The sequence below is a fragment of the Gigantopelta aegis genome, chromosome 6 (genome assembly GCF_016097555.1).
Source record: "Gigantopelta aegis isolate Gae_Host chromosome 6, Gae_host_genome, whole genome shotgun sequence".
In the NCBI taxonomy this organism is placed as follows: domain Eukaryota; kingdom Metazoa; phylum Mollusca; class Gastropoda; order Neomphalida; family Peltospiridae; genus Gigantopelta; species Gigantopelta aegis.
In genome coordinates, this window is record NC_054704.1 from 97825250 (window position 1) to 97844697 (window position 19448).

Sequence of the window (19448 nt, forward strand, 5' to 3'; positions counted from 1 at the left end):
CAAGCAATGAAACTCATTTAATCATAAGCTGAAAAATATAGTTTAGCTTAAGCAACGACATAAAAATGAAACAACTTAACAATAAATATAAAGTTGAAAATATTAATTTGTTTAAATATTTTTAAAACAATTACACAACGTGAAATGGCAAACAGAATTTTGAAAACGATGAGTTATGATGTCAGTCATGGTAAAACATGAGTTATGCCGTAACGCGTATGTAGAAATCGTCTAGCCCTCGGGTTAGACATATTTATCTAGCCCTAGGGTCAGACAGATTTTTCTAGCACCGTGCAGTAGCTAGATAACCCTGTCCAGTGGGCAAACATGTTTTGTCTTTATCGAGAGTAGTAGGCTACAACAAACGAACATTATCGTCCTCAGGTGGGGACTCCATCCCCCTACCCAATTCTTATGGGTCTGGCAGTGCATTTTAGAAATGTAATTATCTAAATAAAGCAAATTTATTAAATACATGTATATGCAAACGGCCACTGGCGTAGGAAGCGAGGGGGGTTGGTGGGGTAGGGATGTGCCCCAACTTTTCAGATCTTTTACTTTTTATTTGCTTTATGATAGTGTAAAAGTGTATAAATTTATATAAACGTGTGCCCCCCACTTTTTGGCACCTTCCTACGCTATTGAAGGCGATTCATCTTTTAGTTTCTTCTAATTCTTCGTCTTCTTTTTCTAGCTTCTTCTTCCAATGGTTAATTAACTGGACATAAATGCTGGATTTTCTTATCGTTTTGTGTGCGTGTAATTGTGTGTTTGTGGGGGTGGGGGTGGGGGTGGGGGGGGGTACGCGTGCGTGTGAATCTACGCGTAGAACGGCCACCAACGTCGGTGTATATTATTTACTTTTGAATTAGTAGAAAAACAAAACACATCCACTTTTATCGTATTCGCAGCGTGGGTGCAGCGCACGCCGGACAACCCGATACCCCCACCGCACCCCAAAATGACTATAAAGATGTTTGTATATTTTTACTTCGGGACAGCCTATCGGTTGTTTAGGTTGAACATATTTTAAAGATAACACCAAGGGCATTTTGGCAATATATCAGCCTAGTATAATTACTCCAGTGGGATATATTATTTTAGTGTACCGATAAATGATGTGTGTCGCCTGGTAGTCTTATAGTAAATATAATAAACATTTCTAGACCATTAAAGGTAACCACGTGATAGCAATGGAGCGAGATTGTATAATTTTTTCCTTTTAACACACAGTCGCAGATGGTGTATACTGATACTGACGGGTAAAATGGATCGGTTATTGTTCCTGGCGTTTTCATCATGTGCGACTTGAGTTTTTTTACCCTTTTTGACAACAGTCTTATACTCTTATAACACAAACCAGGCCGTAGGAGTGTTTGTGTGTGTGTGTGTGTGTGTGTGTGTGTGTGTGTGTGTGTGTGTGTGTGAGAGAGAGTGTGAGAGAGAGAGAGAGAGAGAGAGAGAGAGAGAGAGAGAGAGAGAGAGAGAGAGAGAGAGAGAGTTGGGGTGGGGGCAGACTCTCTAGTGGTGGGTCAATACCTTTAGTTGTGGGCACAAGTCATATTTTTACCTTTTTTATGTAGAGTAGGACACATACAAAAATACCCCGTACATTTTTGTTCTCTTGTGGGAGGGGTGTGTGTGGCACAGGATCCCATCAATCACCGGTTCTTACGAGACTACAAACGTTTGAGTACAGATTCAACATTTTGAGTCTCGACTAATTAACGACTCGACCAGACGCGCGTGCAGGAAATTATGAATGATTTGTTTTTAAAATTAGTGGTCTGCTCGGGGGACAAAGAAAAGCACAATGGATTTAGCCATCTACTCAAAAGTTTGGCAGGCGCGAGCGCGTGGGGGTCTCGCGCGTGCAGGAAATTATGAAAGCGCGCAAGGGTGGTGGTGGTGGTGGTGGTGGGGGGGGGGGGGGCTAGACCCGCGAAACCCCCACGCGCTCGCGCCTGCCAAACTTTGAGTAGATGGCTAAATCCATTGTGCTTTTCTTTGTCCTCCGAGCAGACCACTAATTTAAAAAAAACATTAATAATGCTTAGTATATATTATTTTAGGGACAGATGCAGAGGCGCCACATGCCCCTCCCCCAATCTAGCAGTGGACTGTTTCACTTCAATATTGTCTGATCAGGATTAGTACTACTGTTGTAATCAGACAATATCTCGTCCCACTTTCATATCCCGACGCCAACCCACCTTTCACTAAATATGGAATCAACCATCTAATTTTATATTTTAAAAAAATGTATTTAATCAGTTTTCTTTCTACAAATCCATGGAAAATAAGCTTAATACATATACATGTAAATCCATCTAACTTGTTTCCATCCATCCATCCATCCATCCATCCAGCCAGCCAGCCAGCCAGCCAGCCAGGCAGCCAGCCAGGCAGCCGTTCATCAGTACAATACTATCATCGGTATCGTTCATGGCGGGAATGACATAACACACACACTTCCCCACCACTCCTTTCTACACATGGTCAAGATATAAATAAAACAGTAATACGATTCTGTTCCACAGTGAAGAACATTGTCTGCTCATGGAGTTTGAAACTATTATTTATCGATTTTGAGTTTTTAATCTGTACAAAACTAGTAGACACACATTAACAAAAGACTAATTTTAAACTCCGTGAGCAGACAGCATAATTGTATTGTTACTAGGGGTAAGAATTGATTTTTTGTATTTATATATGTATATGTATAAACTATTTTTGTAGTCAGTTTTTTTTTTTTTACGTCAGTAAACATTCAATCGGTCTGCAACATAAGGCACCATTCTTTGATTTTCTTTAATAAAATAGTATTTGCTATCTACGTCACATTTAAACACATATTTTCTGAAAAAGACAACTTGAAGCGCTCAGTTTCAAGTCATATACATCTGTTCAGCTTAATGTTTGGGGAAATACATAAATATATGTAAAGTATATACAAGCAGTTACAAATAATACAAATGGTAATCTGTTTAGCTTAGCAAAACCAAATGGTGACGATGTTTGAGTTTCATGTAGACAGTTAACAATATCCGTTGATGGAAAAAACATAAGGCTTTAACAAAGCAGTTTGTGTTTGTATTTGTTGTTTATCAGTAAGCCATATAACAGGACGGAGAGACGATAGTGCCGCTTTAACATGTCAAAACCACTCTGCTATCAGTTGTGTGTCATCCTGTGTGAAATATAATGTATTATAGATGTGATTTATGAATTTTAGTCATCTTGCGTAACGCCAGGCGTCATTTTATATCATCTCATCCGTGTGCATTTCAAATGCCCCACTGAATCGACCGCCAGCATGGAAAGATAACCGCTATGGTATGTCTTGTAGGATGATATATTAAAGTGTCCATGTCAAAACACCGGAACATAATTAACACCTCTGCAACCGGTTTCCTTCATATTTGACGTCATCAGTACAATCGATATATACGTATATACAGTAGAACCTGTTATAAAAGGGCACTTTACGAAACAACCACCTGTCTGTCAATACATCTTCATGCATATGCCTTGTACACAGAATGTATTGTTGTTTAGCACCATACCGAGGTTGCCTGCTATTAAGGTCCGGATAATGTCCCTTATGTAGTCCTAGTAAGATAAGTCTAACTGTAGGCCCATTGTACACGTGCGGGAAGGATGATTGTGATCAACAGATTGCGTCGCCTGTCGCGCACTTCATAATACATCACGGTTATGAAAGGTTTCATCTCATCTCGCTTCCTGGATATTTCTCCCCAAGTGTAATATATTTATCTTTTGCGGGTTATATAACTTATATATATATATATATATATATATATATATATATATATATATATATATATATATATATTTATTACTTTTTGTTGTTCTGGATAGATCCAATAATTTAATATTGTGTTCCTAGTTTTCTCTCATTTATCTGGTCATATTTAATGAAACGATAATCGGTAGATGATATAATTATATTCACCAAGAGTCCAGTAGCGGATCTAGTAGGGGGAGGGAGGAAGAGTGGTTAAATCCGTCCTTTAGCAAACACGAGTCTACCGTCTCGCGGCGCCAACACGTAGATCCCCGCCCCCGACTTTGCTGGATGTACACAGTACAATATAACATTATCAAGTGTGCTTGGTATTCTGTCTTTTTGGGGCGGGACGAAGTCCAGTGGTAAAGCGCTCGGTCGATGCGCGGTCGATTTAGGATCGATCCCCGTCGGTGGGCCCATTGGGCTATTTCTCGTCCCAGCCAGTGCACCACGACTGATATATCAAAGGCCGTGGTCTGTCTGTGGAATGGTGCATGTAAAAGATTCCTCGCTACTAATAGAAAAATGTAGCGGGTTTCCTCTCTAAGACTATATGTCACAATTACCAAATGTTTGATATTCAATAGCCGATGATTAATAAATCAATGTGGTGTCATTCATCAAAACAAACTTTGACTCTGACTTTCTGTCTTTTTAGATTTGTATCATAAAAAAACATACGTGATGAAAAAAGTAAAGTTTGTTTTATTTAACAACGCCGCTAGAGCACATTGATTTTTTATCTTATCATCGGCTATTGGACGTCAAACATATGGTCATTCTGACACTGTTTTTAGAGGAAACCCGCTGTCGCCACATAGGCTACTCTTTTTACGACAGGCAGCAAGGGATCTTTTATTTGCGCTTCCCACAGGCAGGATAGCACAAACCATGGCCTTTGTTGAACCAGTTATGGATCACTGGTCGGTGCAAGTGGTTTACACCTACCCATTGAGCCTTGCGGAGTCGGTATCTCGATTAAAAATCCCATGCCTCGACTGGGATCCGAACCCAGTACCTACCAGCCTGTAGACCGATGGCCTGCCACGACGCCACCGAGGCCGGTGTCATACGTGATGAAGTACATTGTATTGCAGAAAAATACACCTTCAATCTTTTTTCACTGGAACCCCCTTCCCCTCGACAAACAAACACACACACACACACACACACACACACACACACACACACACACACACACCGCTCAGTGAGGTATGTGGATCTGCATGCAAGGATAGATGCTAAACCACCTTCACAAAAATCGTAAATCCGCTCCTCGAACCTGCTTGTATTTTAATTTAACGTGTTATGCTTATAAAGTCTGTAAAAGGCCACAAAATATGACAGAGATCAACGTAGACGTAGAAGCTTCCATTAATACCCCCCTCCCCCTCCCCCATAACGCTACGTACTTGTTGAGCAGCTCTTTATAAGGCGTGTTTGTTGTAGCGCTTTTCCCAAATATAATATAAAAACACAAGTGAACGGGGTTTTTTCCCTTCATTCTTTCTTTTTAAAAATATTTTTTAAGAAGAAAAAAAATGATTACGATTGGAAAATGGAAAAGTGGCTAATCTCCAATCGCCAAAATAAAAATTAATAATAAAGAATATTTTTACTAAAGCAGATCCCATTAATTTCAAGAGGAAAAATGAATCATCTTTCACTCATAAACTTTTCTTTATATAAATAAAACGGGCTTTGACATTTCGTATCAGCCACGCCGAACCACGTGCATTAATTATCAACAGACGTTATGACTGAGGTACCCTCATCACCCGTATCAAATGACGGACGATTCCCAATAAACAAGAATACTTCCTGCGCATGCCGTTTAATGTTAAAGCAAATAAAGTAATATTCAGGCGTCGACTGGAACTGATAAACCTCTGCACCGAAACAAAAAAAACATTTATTAGTAAAACAGTATATCCGTTTTGTCTGCCCGGACCGGTTTATCGCGATAACCCGAACGTTATCGGGTAAAGCAGAATTTTAAAATGTTCGTGTCAGATGATAACGGCCGGGAGGACTACGCCGCCATATTGAAAATATTGACGGAGAAGGGAGATTTAAAATAGATTGATTTGCCGCCGCTTGTCCGTTCGCTGTCGTGCAGATATAAACTGACCGGAGAGATTAGCGGGACTGACAAGTACACGGTGTAAACATCTCACACCTATCTTCTTGACGTAATCCACATGCGCTAACTCGGTTCTCTCCATGGGAGGAAATGAAAGGAGCACGTGCTCCGTGACACCTCAGCGCAGTAATTGTTCATTACAGCCTGTACTATCTTCTTATGTAGAGGTATAAATAAATTTGTTTTAGAAATATAAATAATTGCAAAGAGTTATAGCCTACGTACTGAATTTTTGCTATATACACTATCAAGCGTTTTACGAAGCGATTTTAGCGCTAAGATCACCTTAAAGGAAGGCTTATGGACTGGTATGCATATTCAACGATATATAGTGCACATTATTGCTTAATATCAAAAGTATATTATTTTATTTTATTAATAAAACGGTTAAATGTGACGGCTATTATATATATTTTGTTCTATCGCAGTGAATACACACTCTGGCGAGCCGGTGGTTACGTAATACTTAACGCATCACGTCAGGAATTAGTCTTAGAACTGAAGAAACAAACATACCTGATTTTTGAGTGATGATAAAACAAGCATGCATCGGAATGTCCTGTAATAATATCCATCCCAGTAAACCAGCAATAAGTACATTACTTTTCAATTACACCCCCCCCCCCAAAAAAAAAAAAAAAAAACAGCAACGAAAAAACACCATTGTCAATCGAAATAACTGTATCATGTTTTTTTCCATGCAGTAACCTACGTCCTGAAATGATAATCGGAGTGTTTTTTTTTTTTTAGTTAATTGGTTTATCGTGTAGTTGCCTCCACCTGTGACATACCCAACTAATGCTTCGATAAAACTAGACGTCAGTCCATGTGCTCTCGACTTGCCCCCCCCGCATCCCCCCCCCCCCGCCCCCCAAACTGGGGGCTCTTGGCAAGTTATGGAATGCTACTTGAATATCGCGTCGCGTACACCGGGTCACGGGCAGCTGTGACTGGTGTATGACGTCGCGGCAGTACAGAAGAAGAGGAGATGGAGGAAGAGCGCGCCAGATCCTGCACGGGGGGGGGGGGGGGGGGGGGGGACTGGCGGCTCAACCCTTCTGCAACGACGCCCCCGACCCGTCTTAAGTCGACTGGACATGCGAAGCCGGACCTGCCGACCACTCCGAGGGACGATCTGAACACTGCGGTGTGCGAGCCGCCCTGTGACGGCCACCATCACCCTCGACTCCACCGCCTACTCGGAACTGGCCACTTTCACCAGTTCGGAAGGCGGCGGTCTAGACAGGAGCCGTTGGAAAACGGAAGGCCGTTGCTCATCCGAGCGACCAGCCAGACAAGGCAAGGCCTCCTGCTTTGTTACGGTAAATAATTCTGTAAAACTCTTACCGGCCTCGGTGGTGTCGTGGTTAAGCCATCGAATTTAAGGTTAGTAGATACTGGGTTCGCAGCATGGTACCGGCTCCAACCCAGAGCGAATTTTAAAGACTCAATGGGTAGCTGCCCAGGACAGCGTGCTTGAACCTTAATTGGATATAAGCACGGAAACAAGTTGAAATGAATGGTAAAACTATTGATTAACTAGTTTCCCATCTGACCAGTTACGTAGTCCCTAAGAAAAGAAAATTATCACTTGGGTATCGCGAGTGGTCGTTTTTGCTCCAACGTAGCCTACCAATAGGCCTAATAATATGCATTTTGTATTTGGATTTTTTTTTAAGAGAGAAAAGTACCATAACCCCATTTTGTTCTGTTAATGCAAATTGAAATATATTTAGTTAAATAGTTTATTATATTATCAAGTCATTTATGTCGTTTTAAAAGTCCGGTAGGTCAAAGGGAAATGCCTTGTAAATTACCGCGTTTGTTTACACTATGCATACAGGAGTTGGTAGGAGCTGACGTCATTTCGCCCCATGCTAGAGTACCGGACGCAACGAAAACCAAACAAAATAGCTGGCCCCAGTTAACAGGAATTATCACCCTTTTTTTTAATTATTCATTCTAAAATTATGCGTTTTTGATTTCTTAAAGTATCAGTATGTGTTGGTGGTCCGGATATACATCTTTCCAACACACATGGTTCAAATTTGACTTGTCATCCACTTTAAGTGCATAAGGTAGTAGATATATCTTAACGCTAAGGTCGCTTCGTAAAACGGGGCCCAAGGGGCCGAGGCAAGACTTTTCTAAGAACGAAACGGGGTCAGATCGCACCTGACCTCTCTGTACACACGCGTTTACTTAAAGGAAACATGCCACGTGGCCTATATTTGGCACCAACTATGTAAAATAAATTAGAAATTGAATCACCTAAAAAAAAATTTTTTAATTAAAATTAATTACTTAAAATTGCTCCGTCAAAACCCCAGATACGAGCTCTTAGCGGAAATTGCCGATCTTTAATGAGCAGGTCGATCACGTGGTCCTTGACGTCAGTCACGCGTCGCTTAATCTGAAGCCTCACACTTAAGCATTAGTCGGTACCACTCACAAAGAATCTAAGAGCTTATGTAAAAAAAAAAAGAAGAAGGAAACGTCAATGAAGTCATTAAATATGGCATATACAAACATCAATCGGAACTCCTTGTACATTTCTACGAAATATAAACTCGGACACAATGCGTCACCATTTTGGACGGAACTTTTTTCAGTCACATGATCAAAACATGGCCATGGAATATAATTGCTCATTCTATGCTTCAGTGAATAGACAACTACATACAACAACAAATGCATCGAAGAGAATACGCGAGAATGATATAATTCAAAAGATAACAGACACATTAGGCTTTAAACCTACTGACAGTTACAGAATATGTGACAGATGTGTAAATAAAATTATTAAATTCCAAAATTTTAAAACACAGGTTTTTGAAAATCTACAGAATGCAGGTAATCATATAAGCACAGGGACGCCACCCAGCACTGGTCCGACGCCGAAACCAAGGAAAACTGTTGTTGACAAACTTATTGAGTCTGTTGAGAAGTTAAAAGTACATACAGATCGCCCACATGCCAAAGCTTCATCACGAAGAAAACTAGTTTTTAATGATCACATATATCAAAAGAAAGGTAATTTTATAAACAAATAAATATTCCTGTTGTTATTTTGGACATTTCTTACCGATCGTTTTATATAATAATGGTCCAGCTACGGAGTAAAATGCGTGTCAAATTTATAAATTTATTACAATTTCTTCAATTTTAACTATAATTAAATATGTTGAAGTAACCTTTTTCAGAAGTTTCTAAAACAGATTGAAAATACAAATCCACCACGAAACAATTTTTTAGTCGTCATATCTTTATCTTTACTCATGAACCACGGTTAAATCTATATCACAGTTAATGTGTGCAGTTGGCGAGCATGTTCCATAGAAATAGTGACAAGTCAGCTTTTTAAACAATCCAGCGCTTTCACATTTAAGAACAATTTCATCAAAACATCAGTCTGTTTAATCAGCTGTTTCTTGGTACAGATTGCCATTAGGTTCAGCTCCTCCAAAGAACTAAGTGGGGCTTTTTTTAATAGTTTATTGTGATACTGGACATTTAAAATACTAAAACATAGAACTGTTAAATGTTATAATTAAAATATTGCATTACACATGTGCTTGCATGCACTCACCCATATTTCGCCATATTTGATCGAACTACATTATGTTACGAACATCGCCCTAACCGCGTCACCAAATACATAAAAATTTGGTGTATTCCTACAACTTGTGTCCGAGCCTACATCTAGCGTAGCGGAATGTGACGAGGTGTTCCGATTGATACAAACATGGGACTTGGCACGCGGAAACATCTCAGTACGATGTATTTAAATATGTAACAAAAAAGGAGGGTACAAAACAAAACATTTTTTTTTTTTTTTTTTTTACATATTTAAATGCATAATGCTTAGGTGTATGTTTGTGCCAGATGTGAACAATGTACGCCTCGGCATTAACATACGGGTTCTGTTTTGGTCTTCGTGCTACTTTCGGGCTTCGTTCGGTGAGAAACGTTTTTGTGACGTACTCCGCCCGAAGATAAAACAACGTTATTAAAAATTATTTTTGTTTTCTACATTTAATTTTTTTTTTTTTTTTTTAAATACATCGTACTGAGATGTTTTCTCGTGCCAAATCCCATGTTTGTATATGCCATATTTAATTACTTAATTGACGTTTCAGCCCGAACGTGAAAAATGCGATTTAATAAAAAATAAAAATAAAAATTCCCTCATTTTTTTTTTTTTTTTTTTTTACATATTTAAATACATCATACCGAGGTGTAACTCTGTGCTAAATATGAACAGTATACACATCGGCATTAACATCCGGGTTCTGTTTTTGTCTCTGGGTTACTTCCGGGCTTCGGGCTGTAAATAGGTCGACCGCTTGGTGTCCAATCTTTTCTTTTGCAAAACCCACGCCTTTCTTTGGATTCTGATGGTCTATTTGGTAGTTGCTTTTAGTTAACATAGGTTCGACTGTAGAAATGGACGCATGCTTTAGTGCTATTTCAGAAATCAGACTACCTTATCACAATAATCATGGTCCATTTGCATTGTCCATTTAGATTTAATTCTCTGAAACTGGCTAACTCAATTGTCAGTTCGATTCCAATACGATTCATTTTGTTTTGTGTTTTTGGTAAATCCTTTGATGTTGTTAAGAAGCACCTGTTATCGCTAGTCACTCGTCGGTGCAGGTTTCGACTCTACGGATCACCCCGTGCCACGCTGTCTGGTACATATCATAGCTAGTGTGCTCCCATTCACCAGTAAGAATTAAGTTACTTTTTTTCTTTTTCTTTTTATCGTCTTAACTAGTTCCCCACGACGGGTTTACTAATGGCCGCGTTAGACCTATACATGCATACTGTCGACCTCTTGTATTTGGAAAAGCTTTTAGGTTTTCTAAACTAGTCTTAGGATTCGCAGTCCTCCTACAGGCCGTGCAAAAGGGATGAAACATCCTGTTACGGTTCTCATAGTGAGTGGCAGTCTTCCTAAGGAGAGCACCTGATAGTGGATCATAGAAGCAATCACCACTGCCTAAAACATCCTTTCGACTCTGCGTGGTGCAGAGATACAATTTTGATCTCGGAATACAGTTTTGTAATTCAGATTGTATGTGGAAAAAGTGCACAAGACCCTGTTTACGGTTTCAGAGGCTATGTGTCAACAGCAGGTTTGCCCACTATCTCTCTCCCCACTATGTCTCTCTCTCTCTCTCTCTCTCTCTCTCTCTCTCTCTCTCTCTCTCTCTCTCTCTCTCTCTCTCTCTCTCTCCATCGCAAATATCGAAGTAACCATATGTCAGACTGAGACGCCAATTAACTGTAGTTTAAAATGGGCTGAGGTGTTGTTAAATAAAATTTTGTTTTCTTTCAGAAATTGCTAACAGGAAGCAAATCTGGAAGTGCGATCTTTGATGATGCTGATTCAAAGTGACCAAGGCTGTTTTAAAACTGTTTCCAGCTAATGGAACTAGACAATCAGAGTGCTGCATCGATAATGACGTGGATAAGGCAGGTTTATCGAACCAAGTCCGCCTGTACCAAAACGAAAACACACACACACACACACACACACACACACACACACACACCATAAACCCAAGGAAAGAATACTAGTATTTGTTTACGGAAACCTCACCACATTTTAAATGTTGCAAGTTGCATTTAACATTTCTGTCTATTTGTTACAGTGGCCTTGGGACAAAGGGATGAGATACGCCCCCATTGTTCTCTGTACTTGTGCCCAGAAGGCTGAAAATACCGTATTAGAACATCTGAAATTCAAATTTGTTTCGGGGGACATGCTCGGGTGAATACTCCCACCCAAGTAACATGTTTAGACCCTTCGGGCCAACAAGTTTCCATCCCCTGTGTCATCGCATTTTCAGATACACTGCGCGAGCACTGACATGTATTTGTAATAAAGTTAAAGTTTGTTTTGTTTAACGACACCACTAGAACAAATCATTGGCTATTGGAAGTCAAACATTTGGTAATTTTGACATATAATCTTAGAGAGAACACCCGTTACATTTTTCAGTTATTAGCAAGGAATCTTTTATATGCACCATCCCACAGGCAAGGTAACACACACCACGGCATTTGATATACCAGTCGTGGTGCACTGGCTGGAACGAGAAATAGCTCAATCTGTCCACAGACTGGGATCGATCTTAGACCAACCGCGCACCATATATGTATGATAGTATAATTTCATTATGACAGCAGGTTTTTTTGTTTTTATGAAATATAAAAAGTATTTCTTGCATTATTTTGCCCTTTACGTGACGTCACCCACTGTTAATATCAGCTCAAATATAAGAAGTCACGTGGTCATGCAGACCGATTTATTCCGCATGGGCAGACGTCATGGAATACGCCTGTCTTGCATGGCTAGGGATGGGAGAAATATATATATTACCACTACATACCAACCTTTTCACAAAGACTGTGTGCACTCATTTGAGTTTTGGCTAACAAAATCCATTCTAATTGAAATCTCCACTGGTTTATACATATTACCTGTTGGCCAGTCGAACCGATTTCAGTCAAATTGGACAACATCTTGACTTTACCCAATAGGTTATTTTACTTTCAGAAGATCCATTATCTGGACTGTCTGCTATAAAACAGGTGCTTTCCAGGGCCACATCCAATTTTTTTGCGAAGGGTGTAAGGTTCATGTGCCGGGAACAGGTGGGGCCCTCAGAAAATCTATAGAAAGTGGTATTTCAATTTACATTTTCCCCTATTATCTAGCGCGTTGTTCACTGATCTGAAAATATGCTGGAGTCCATCCAAAAGATTGGTAAGTGTTGACTTGGCATCTTAATGAGTTTCATTTGAGAAGCGTAAGGACCGTTTCGCATGCTCCCGGTTTTTGGCACTGTGCGGGCGCGGAACGTAAGCCCCCCAAAAAACCAAACAAAACAACAACAACAAAAAAACAACAACAACAAAACAAAACAAAAACAAAACAAAACAAAAACCAAATACCCCCCTCCACCCCCCCCACCCCAAAAAAAAAACCGTTCGCATAAAACAAAGTTGATTCTATCAATATTTTTAACACTGTTTTCGTATGCGTGACGCAGAATGTGGTAATCGCATTCACTCCGTGTCCAAAACTGGCAAACATGGAAAACGACCCTAAAGGCGACGCAACACGATACGTGTGCATCGAACGACAAGACAAGATTAAGATTTTATCCGAATAATCGGTTGTTATGCAATCGACTATTTTCGAACGAGGCAGCTAAAGCCCCAGTCACATTATCTCACATATACACGAATTTTGCCGATCCTATCCTGTCACGGTTGCACCCGAATTGTAGCCAAATTCAGCATGAATCAGCTTCACTCACGACCTCTCTACGACTACTCACGACTGCTGTAAGTTACTGAAGACGATTCATTACGAATTGCTACGTAGTACGCCTCCACTACGGTACATTGACGAATACAGGACGACTCATCACGATTTATCAGGAATACGCCACGAATTACTACGACTGTACTGGGTGTATACTACCAAATCAAATCCAATAGACGACAATAGTAACATATGTGGATAAAACTCCTACCTGCAGCGTATCAATCAACATAAACGCCACAGATATAAATACTACCACCCCTCACCTTTAATACAATCAGAAAAAATGGGGGTCAAGCTGCTCATTTCTGAAATAACGGGTAGCGTCTATGACTACTCTAGTTCCGCACAAACTTCGAGTACTTTTTTTTACAGTAACCCCATACACGTTTCAAGCACAAGGCTACTTGACACAGTGGTACTAGATGAAATAAAATTGCATACATTTTTTGCCCAGATGAAACTATTTTTTTTACAACCAAACACACTCACATTTATCACCAATCACATGATTTGTGGTGTTCACTTCTCTATCAAAAGTTCGGTGCACCTCGAACTTTGACCCAGCCGGATGTTATATGCTTTAGTACTACCTACTAAGACTCCTCTCCACTGCCTCTCGGTTTACTCCGACGTCCACAAAACTCGCATAAAAAGGCCTGCCGATCAGCCAAGATTTCATTCCACTTTCCCAAGTTCCACGATTACCCCCGAGTATCACAACTGTGTCTACGGTGCACCTACGGATATGCACGATGTACTCACGACTGCTTTAAGAATGCGTCAGGATTTGAAAAATTCCAAGGACACTACCGACAGTTTTGAACATGGTCAAAACTGTCGTGTGCCTATCCAGACGTTCCAAGAATACTGAAGAATGACCAGGAAGCCGCTAGGGTCTCAACACGCATATCCAAGAATAGCCCGATTGTTTCAAGTCGTGGCCACTCGGGGCAAAACTTGGGCTTTAAGATTACTGCACCGATTTAATCTCAGTAAACACGAACAACTAATTATTTACTCAGACGGCGTAAGGATGTAGCGTCCTACAGGGGAGCGTGAATATAAAAATAGCACTCACACCCGTCCAGTTGTTAGTCGACTGAAATGAAACGAAAATGGTTTAATTATTAAACTTGTCTTAGATTATCAACTGTCACGACGGTGTTGGCCAACTCGATAGGTGCGTTGTAATTTCCCCCACACCCGACTTACGGCGGGTTGTAGGAGTTGTATACAAGTTGTAAGAGTGCTCAGACTCTATCAACTGGACAGTCGTAGAAGTCGAAAGATCGGCTAAATGGCCAACTCCATCGTGACATTTGTAGTCTGAGCCTAGCATTAAATGATGACAGAATGAAACACTGCTTCTCTTCTGATGACCCTAGACAGAAGGGTGAATTAAAACATATTTACAGGAAGGAGATTGTCCAGCTTTGTATCTGATTTCAATGTCTTTGCAATAGGCAATATCATGAAGATTACCGTGCAGCTTTACTTCTCCACGTCACGTTTTTGCTTTGGATTATATTTTAAAAACCATTCAGCAGCAGGTTTTGGGATTTTGTTTTTTTCCGTGGACATTTTCTTAATTGCAAGGGATGCATTTAGTATATTCTTTGAGAGGCCCATTGAGACTGTATATAGCGAATTATCAATCTGATTGAAATCAGCTCCACTGGTCTACAACAGGTAATAGCTATAGACCAGTGGCGATGTTTCTAATCAGACAGAGATAATATAAAACATAAAAAAGTGTTATATCTTACACAGCAAACACAGATGTCCGAGGAAACGTAATCAGGTGGTGTTTCATCGATCTCCTTTGTGTTCGCCCACCAACGTATGCAATGTGTGTCTTTGATGAGATCACAATTGCACGACCACTTCTGAACAATGGAACTGGATCTGGTTGTCAGATCGGCGATAGCCTTCATACTGAGGGTTATTTCGTCTTGCACACTTCATCATACCTTGTGGCTATCTGCACCGAGTACCCCTGCTCGTGTTTGTATGTTCACAGGAATCAGACAAGTCTTTGAATTGTTTGGAGGTGTTTGAAGCGCCGATACTCTCGAGGTTCTGTTGTCTCCTTTGTGGTGGTTAGAGTGCGATGAATACCTGGTGAAATCAGGTTACAAATGCCAGAGGGTAGCTCAACATTCTGGAACTATCTTGGCGGTTTTATGTTTTGTACACAGATTTGTATTAAGATAGACGGAATTACATTTTTTTTAACTGATTAATATTAATAAACGTTAATGACGCAAGAAAGTACATGCATGTTTAACCAATTAACGTACGAACCAACTGACCGGCTAACCAGCAATCTTAACAAACATCCAACCAGTCAGCCACACAGCCAACCAGTCAGCCACAGAGCCAACCAGTCAGCCACAGAGCCAACCAGTCAGCTACACAGCCAACCAGTCAGCTACACAGCCAACCAGTCAGCCACAGAGCCAACCAGTCAGCTACACAGCCAACCAGTCAGCCACAGAGCCAACCAGTCAGCTACACAGCCAACCAGTCAGCCACAGAGCCAACCAGTCAGCTACACAGCCAACCAGTCAGCCACAGAGCCAACCAGTCAGCTACACAGCCAACCAGTCAGCCACAGAGCCAACCAGTCAGCTACACAGCCAACCAGTCAGCCACAGAGCCAACCAGTCAGCTACACAGCCAACCAGTCAGCCACAGAGCCAACCAGTCAGCCACAGAGCCAACCAGTCAGCCACAGAGCCAACCAGTCAGCCACAGAGCCAACCAGTCAGCTACACAGCCAACCAGTCAGCTACACAGCCAACCAGTCAGCCACAGAGCCAACCAGTCAGCCACACAGCCAACCAGTCAGACACAGAACCAACCAGTCAGACACACAGCCAACCAGTCAGCCACACAGCCAACCAGTCAGCCACAGAGCCAACCAGTCAGACACAGAACCAAAAACTCAGCCACTCAGCCTAAAAGTGAGACACAGAGCCAACCAGTCAGCCACAGAGCCAACCAGTCAGCCACAGAGCCAACCAGTCAGCCACAGAGCCAACCAGTCAGCCACAGAGCCATCCAATCAGCCACAGAGCCAACCAGTCAGACACACAGCCAACCAGTCAGCCACAAAGCCAACCAGTCAGACACAAAGCCAACCAGTGAGCCACACAGCCAACCAGTCAGACACAGAGCCAACCGGTTAGCCACACAATCAACCAGTCAGCCACAGAGCCAACCAGTCAGCCACAGAGCCAACCAGTCAGACACAGAGCCAAAAACTCAGCCACTCAGCCAACCAGTCAGACGCACAGCCAAACAGTCAGACGCAGAGCCAACCAGTCAGCCACACAGCCAACCAGTCAGCCACCCACCCATCCAGTCAGCCACACAGCCAACCAGTCAGTCAGTTACACAGTGAAGCAATCAACCACAAAGCCAATCAGTCAGTCAGCCAGCCAGCCAGCCAAACAGCCAATTATCCAGCTAGCCGGCCAAAAAGTCAAACAGCCAAGCAGGCAGCCAGCCAGCCAAACATTCAGCGAAACAGCCAACCAACCAACCAACCAACCAACCAACCAACCACTAAAACCTAAACAGTCATTGGCTAAATATAGAAAATACATGGGACCCAGTTCAGTGGGTAGAGTGCTCGTTTGAGGTGCTTGAAATCCCTTCGGTGGAGACATTCTCTGACTGCTTTTCGCCCGTCTCAATCAGTGCCCAACGGCTGCTATATCAAAGGCTGTGGTATGTGTTGACCTTTCTGTGGGACAGTGCATATAAAAGATACATTCCTGTAGTAGGAGTTGTAATATTAGTTGTAGTGGTAGTAGTAGTAGTAGTGGCAGTGGTAGTGGTAGTAGTACGTATTAGTAGTATTAGTAATATTATTAGTATAAGTAGTAATTGTAGTAGTAGGAGTTGTGGTGGTGGTGGTGGTGGTACTAGTACTAGTAGTTGTAGTAATAGTAGCAGTAGTATCAGCAGTAATAGTAGTAGTAGTAGTAGTAGTAGTAGTAGTAGTAGTAGTAGTAGTAATAGTAGTAGTAGTAATGGTATTGGTAGTAGTAGTAGTAATAGTAGTAGTAGCAGCAGCTGCTGTAAATGCGTTTTATACTAAATCAAAGAGATAAGTATGTGGATAACTTGAATCAAGTACTTTAATTAAAACGTTTTTCACATTATATTGTTACACGGATAGCGATTTGAGAAAGAGAAGCAGATACTGGCACCAAACTGTACATTGCTTTTACCTATACACACTTGACAGTCGATTCATTGTTTATGATTGGTGGGGATGGTGGGGACATAATCTCTAGAGAAAGGAGAGGGACACTGTCTCTAATAGGGGACACAAGCCCAATTTTAATACTTATTTATATAGAACAGGATTTTATTTTTACATTTTCGTACTCGAATGTGCGTGGGGGTGTAGGTTGGGAAGCAGGGCCTCCACCGTCCCTGGTTCCTACGGGTCTTCCACTACAACCAACAGAACAGTGCTTGCTGTAAATAAACATATATGCACCGCTTGTTACGTTCCGAACTCTAAATGATTATTTCCGTCTCGCCGAATACACGTTATCATGTTTGAGGAGTTTCATTTTTGCCTCTGATGTTTCGACACGATTAAGCGGGAATTAAATTTGTGTCGAGATAAGAACCACAACTGGAGGTGCAATGTAGAAAATTAAGATTTTTCTTTTTGCATAGACGTGAAACCCAAGCGGCAAACTTGTACCGTGTACCTTGGCAATCTTGCACGATCAATCCGATCAAAGATCACAGGGGAGCGTCGCTTAATTCCGTCTTGGTTCCGCCAAGGGGAACTGGTAATTTCCTAAACTAAGTGATAACAACTCAGTTTGTTGTTCAAGTGAAATTATATTTCATCGATCACAAAACTGAGATTTTGCCAAATATTTTTCCAGATAATGATTATAAGTTCGTTTAATTTAATACTTTAACCCTTTGTATCCTCACCACTAGAATAAGTGGTACATCGAAAAAGTTCTAGAGGTGGGAGGGTTAACCCTATCAAGTGTGGAAGTTGTACAAAGTAAAAACCTAAAGCAATCCCTATATTTTTTTAAAATATTTATTATTATAATTTTTTTTAATTTGGTTAATTCACTTTACTTTTTCAGTGTTGTAACAACACTCGCTTTCTAACACTAAGGGTAAAAAGCATATAATCCACACTTATTACGAGTAGGCTAGTGCAATGACCGATCTTTCGCTATCTGCCCGTAAAATTTTTTACAGCTTCTTTGCATAAAAAGGGAACCGATGAATTGGTATGTAATTCCATAACAAATAACGTTAAAATTCATATAATTAAAAAAAAATCAAGTTTTAAACTCATACCAACTCGCATTTTCAGGGTAAATAAAAAAAAACCCGCATCAAATTCCACAGGTTAACAGTTGCTTTTTGATACAGGGATGAATTGTTTTGTTTAACAACACCACTAGAGCACATTGATTTATTAATCATCGGCTATTGGATGTCAAACATTTGGTAATTTTGATATATAGTCTTAGAGAGAAAACCCGTTACATTTTTCCATTAGTAGCAAGGGGTATTTTATATGCACCATCCCATAGACAGAACAGAACATACTATGGCCTTTGATATATTAGTCGTGGTGCATTGGCTGGAACGAGAAATAGCCCAATTTTGTTGGGGATCGATCCTAAACCGACAGCGCATCAGGCGAGCGCTTTACCACTTACCATTTAATCTAGAAAACTTAATCGTAATTTTTAAAGGTTTTTTTTATTATTGACAGAGATATTATTCTTTTTTTACGAGAATTGGTATGAATTAAAGTTAATAAGTTGTATGCGAATTTTAACTTTATTCATTATAGAGATACCAGTCATGGGTTTCCTTTTCATGCAAACAGACTATAGTAAGGGGAGGGATCTAGCTCAGTCGGTAGAGCGTACGTCTAAGATGATTGAGTCGTAGGCTCGATTCCCCTCGGTGGACAGATTCTCTGATTAGGGTTTTTACGCCAATGGTCAAAATGTCAGTGAGAAAAATTTTAACAGTCAAAATTTCAACTATTAAAGTAGTACCCACGTAAAAATATCAACTTTCAGATTATAAATATATTTGTTAAAAAAATAACATTTTCTGTTGTATAACCTTTCATT

The 19448-nt window shown here is 40.7% G+C and overlaps 1 protein-coding gene across 1 annotated transcript; it reads left to right on the forward strand.

Annotated features, from left to right (window-relative positions):
- The first annotated feature begins 15192 nt into the window (after positions 1–15192).
- LOC121374819 (mucin-1-like) lies at positions 15193–16705 on the forward strand. Its single transcript, XM_041501930.1, has 2 exons — positions 15193–15240; positions 15647–16705. The coding sequence occupies exons 1-2, from the start codon at positions 15193–15195 to the stop codon at positions 16703–16705; spliced, it is 1107 nt and encodes a 368-aa protein (XP_041357864.1).
- Positions 16706–19448: the final 2743 nt, after the last annotated feature.

Excerpts from the sequence above, each read along its gene's own strand:
- LOC121374819 (XM_041501930.1), top strand. The coding sequence starts at position 15,193 with ATGGAACTGGATCTGGTTGTCAGATCGGCGATAGCCTTCATACTGAGG. Across the intron at positions 15,241-15,646 it reads CGATAGCCTTCATACTGAGG|TCAGCCACACAGCCAACCAG; the intron begins GTTATTTCGTCT and ends ACATCCAACCAG.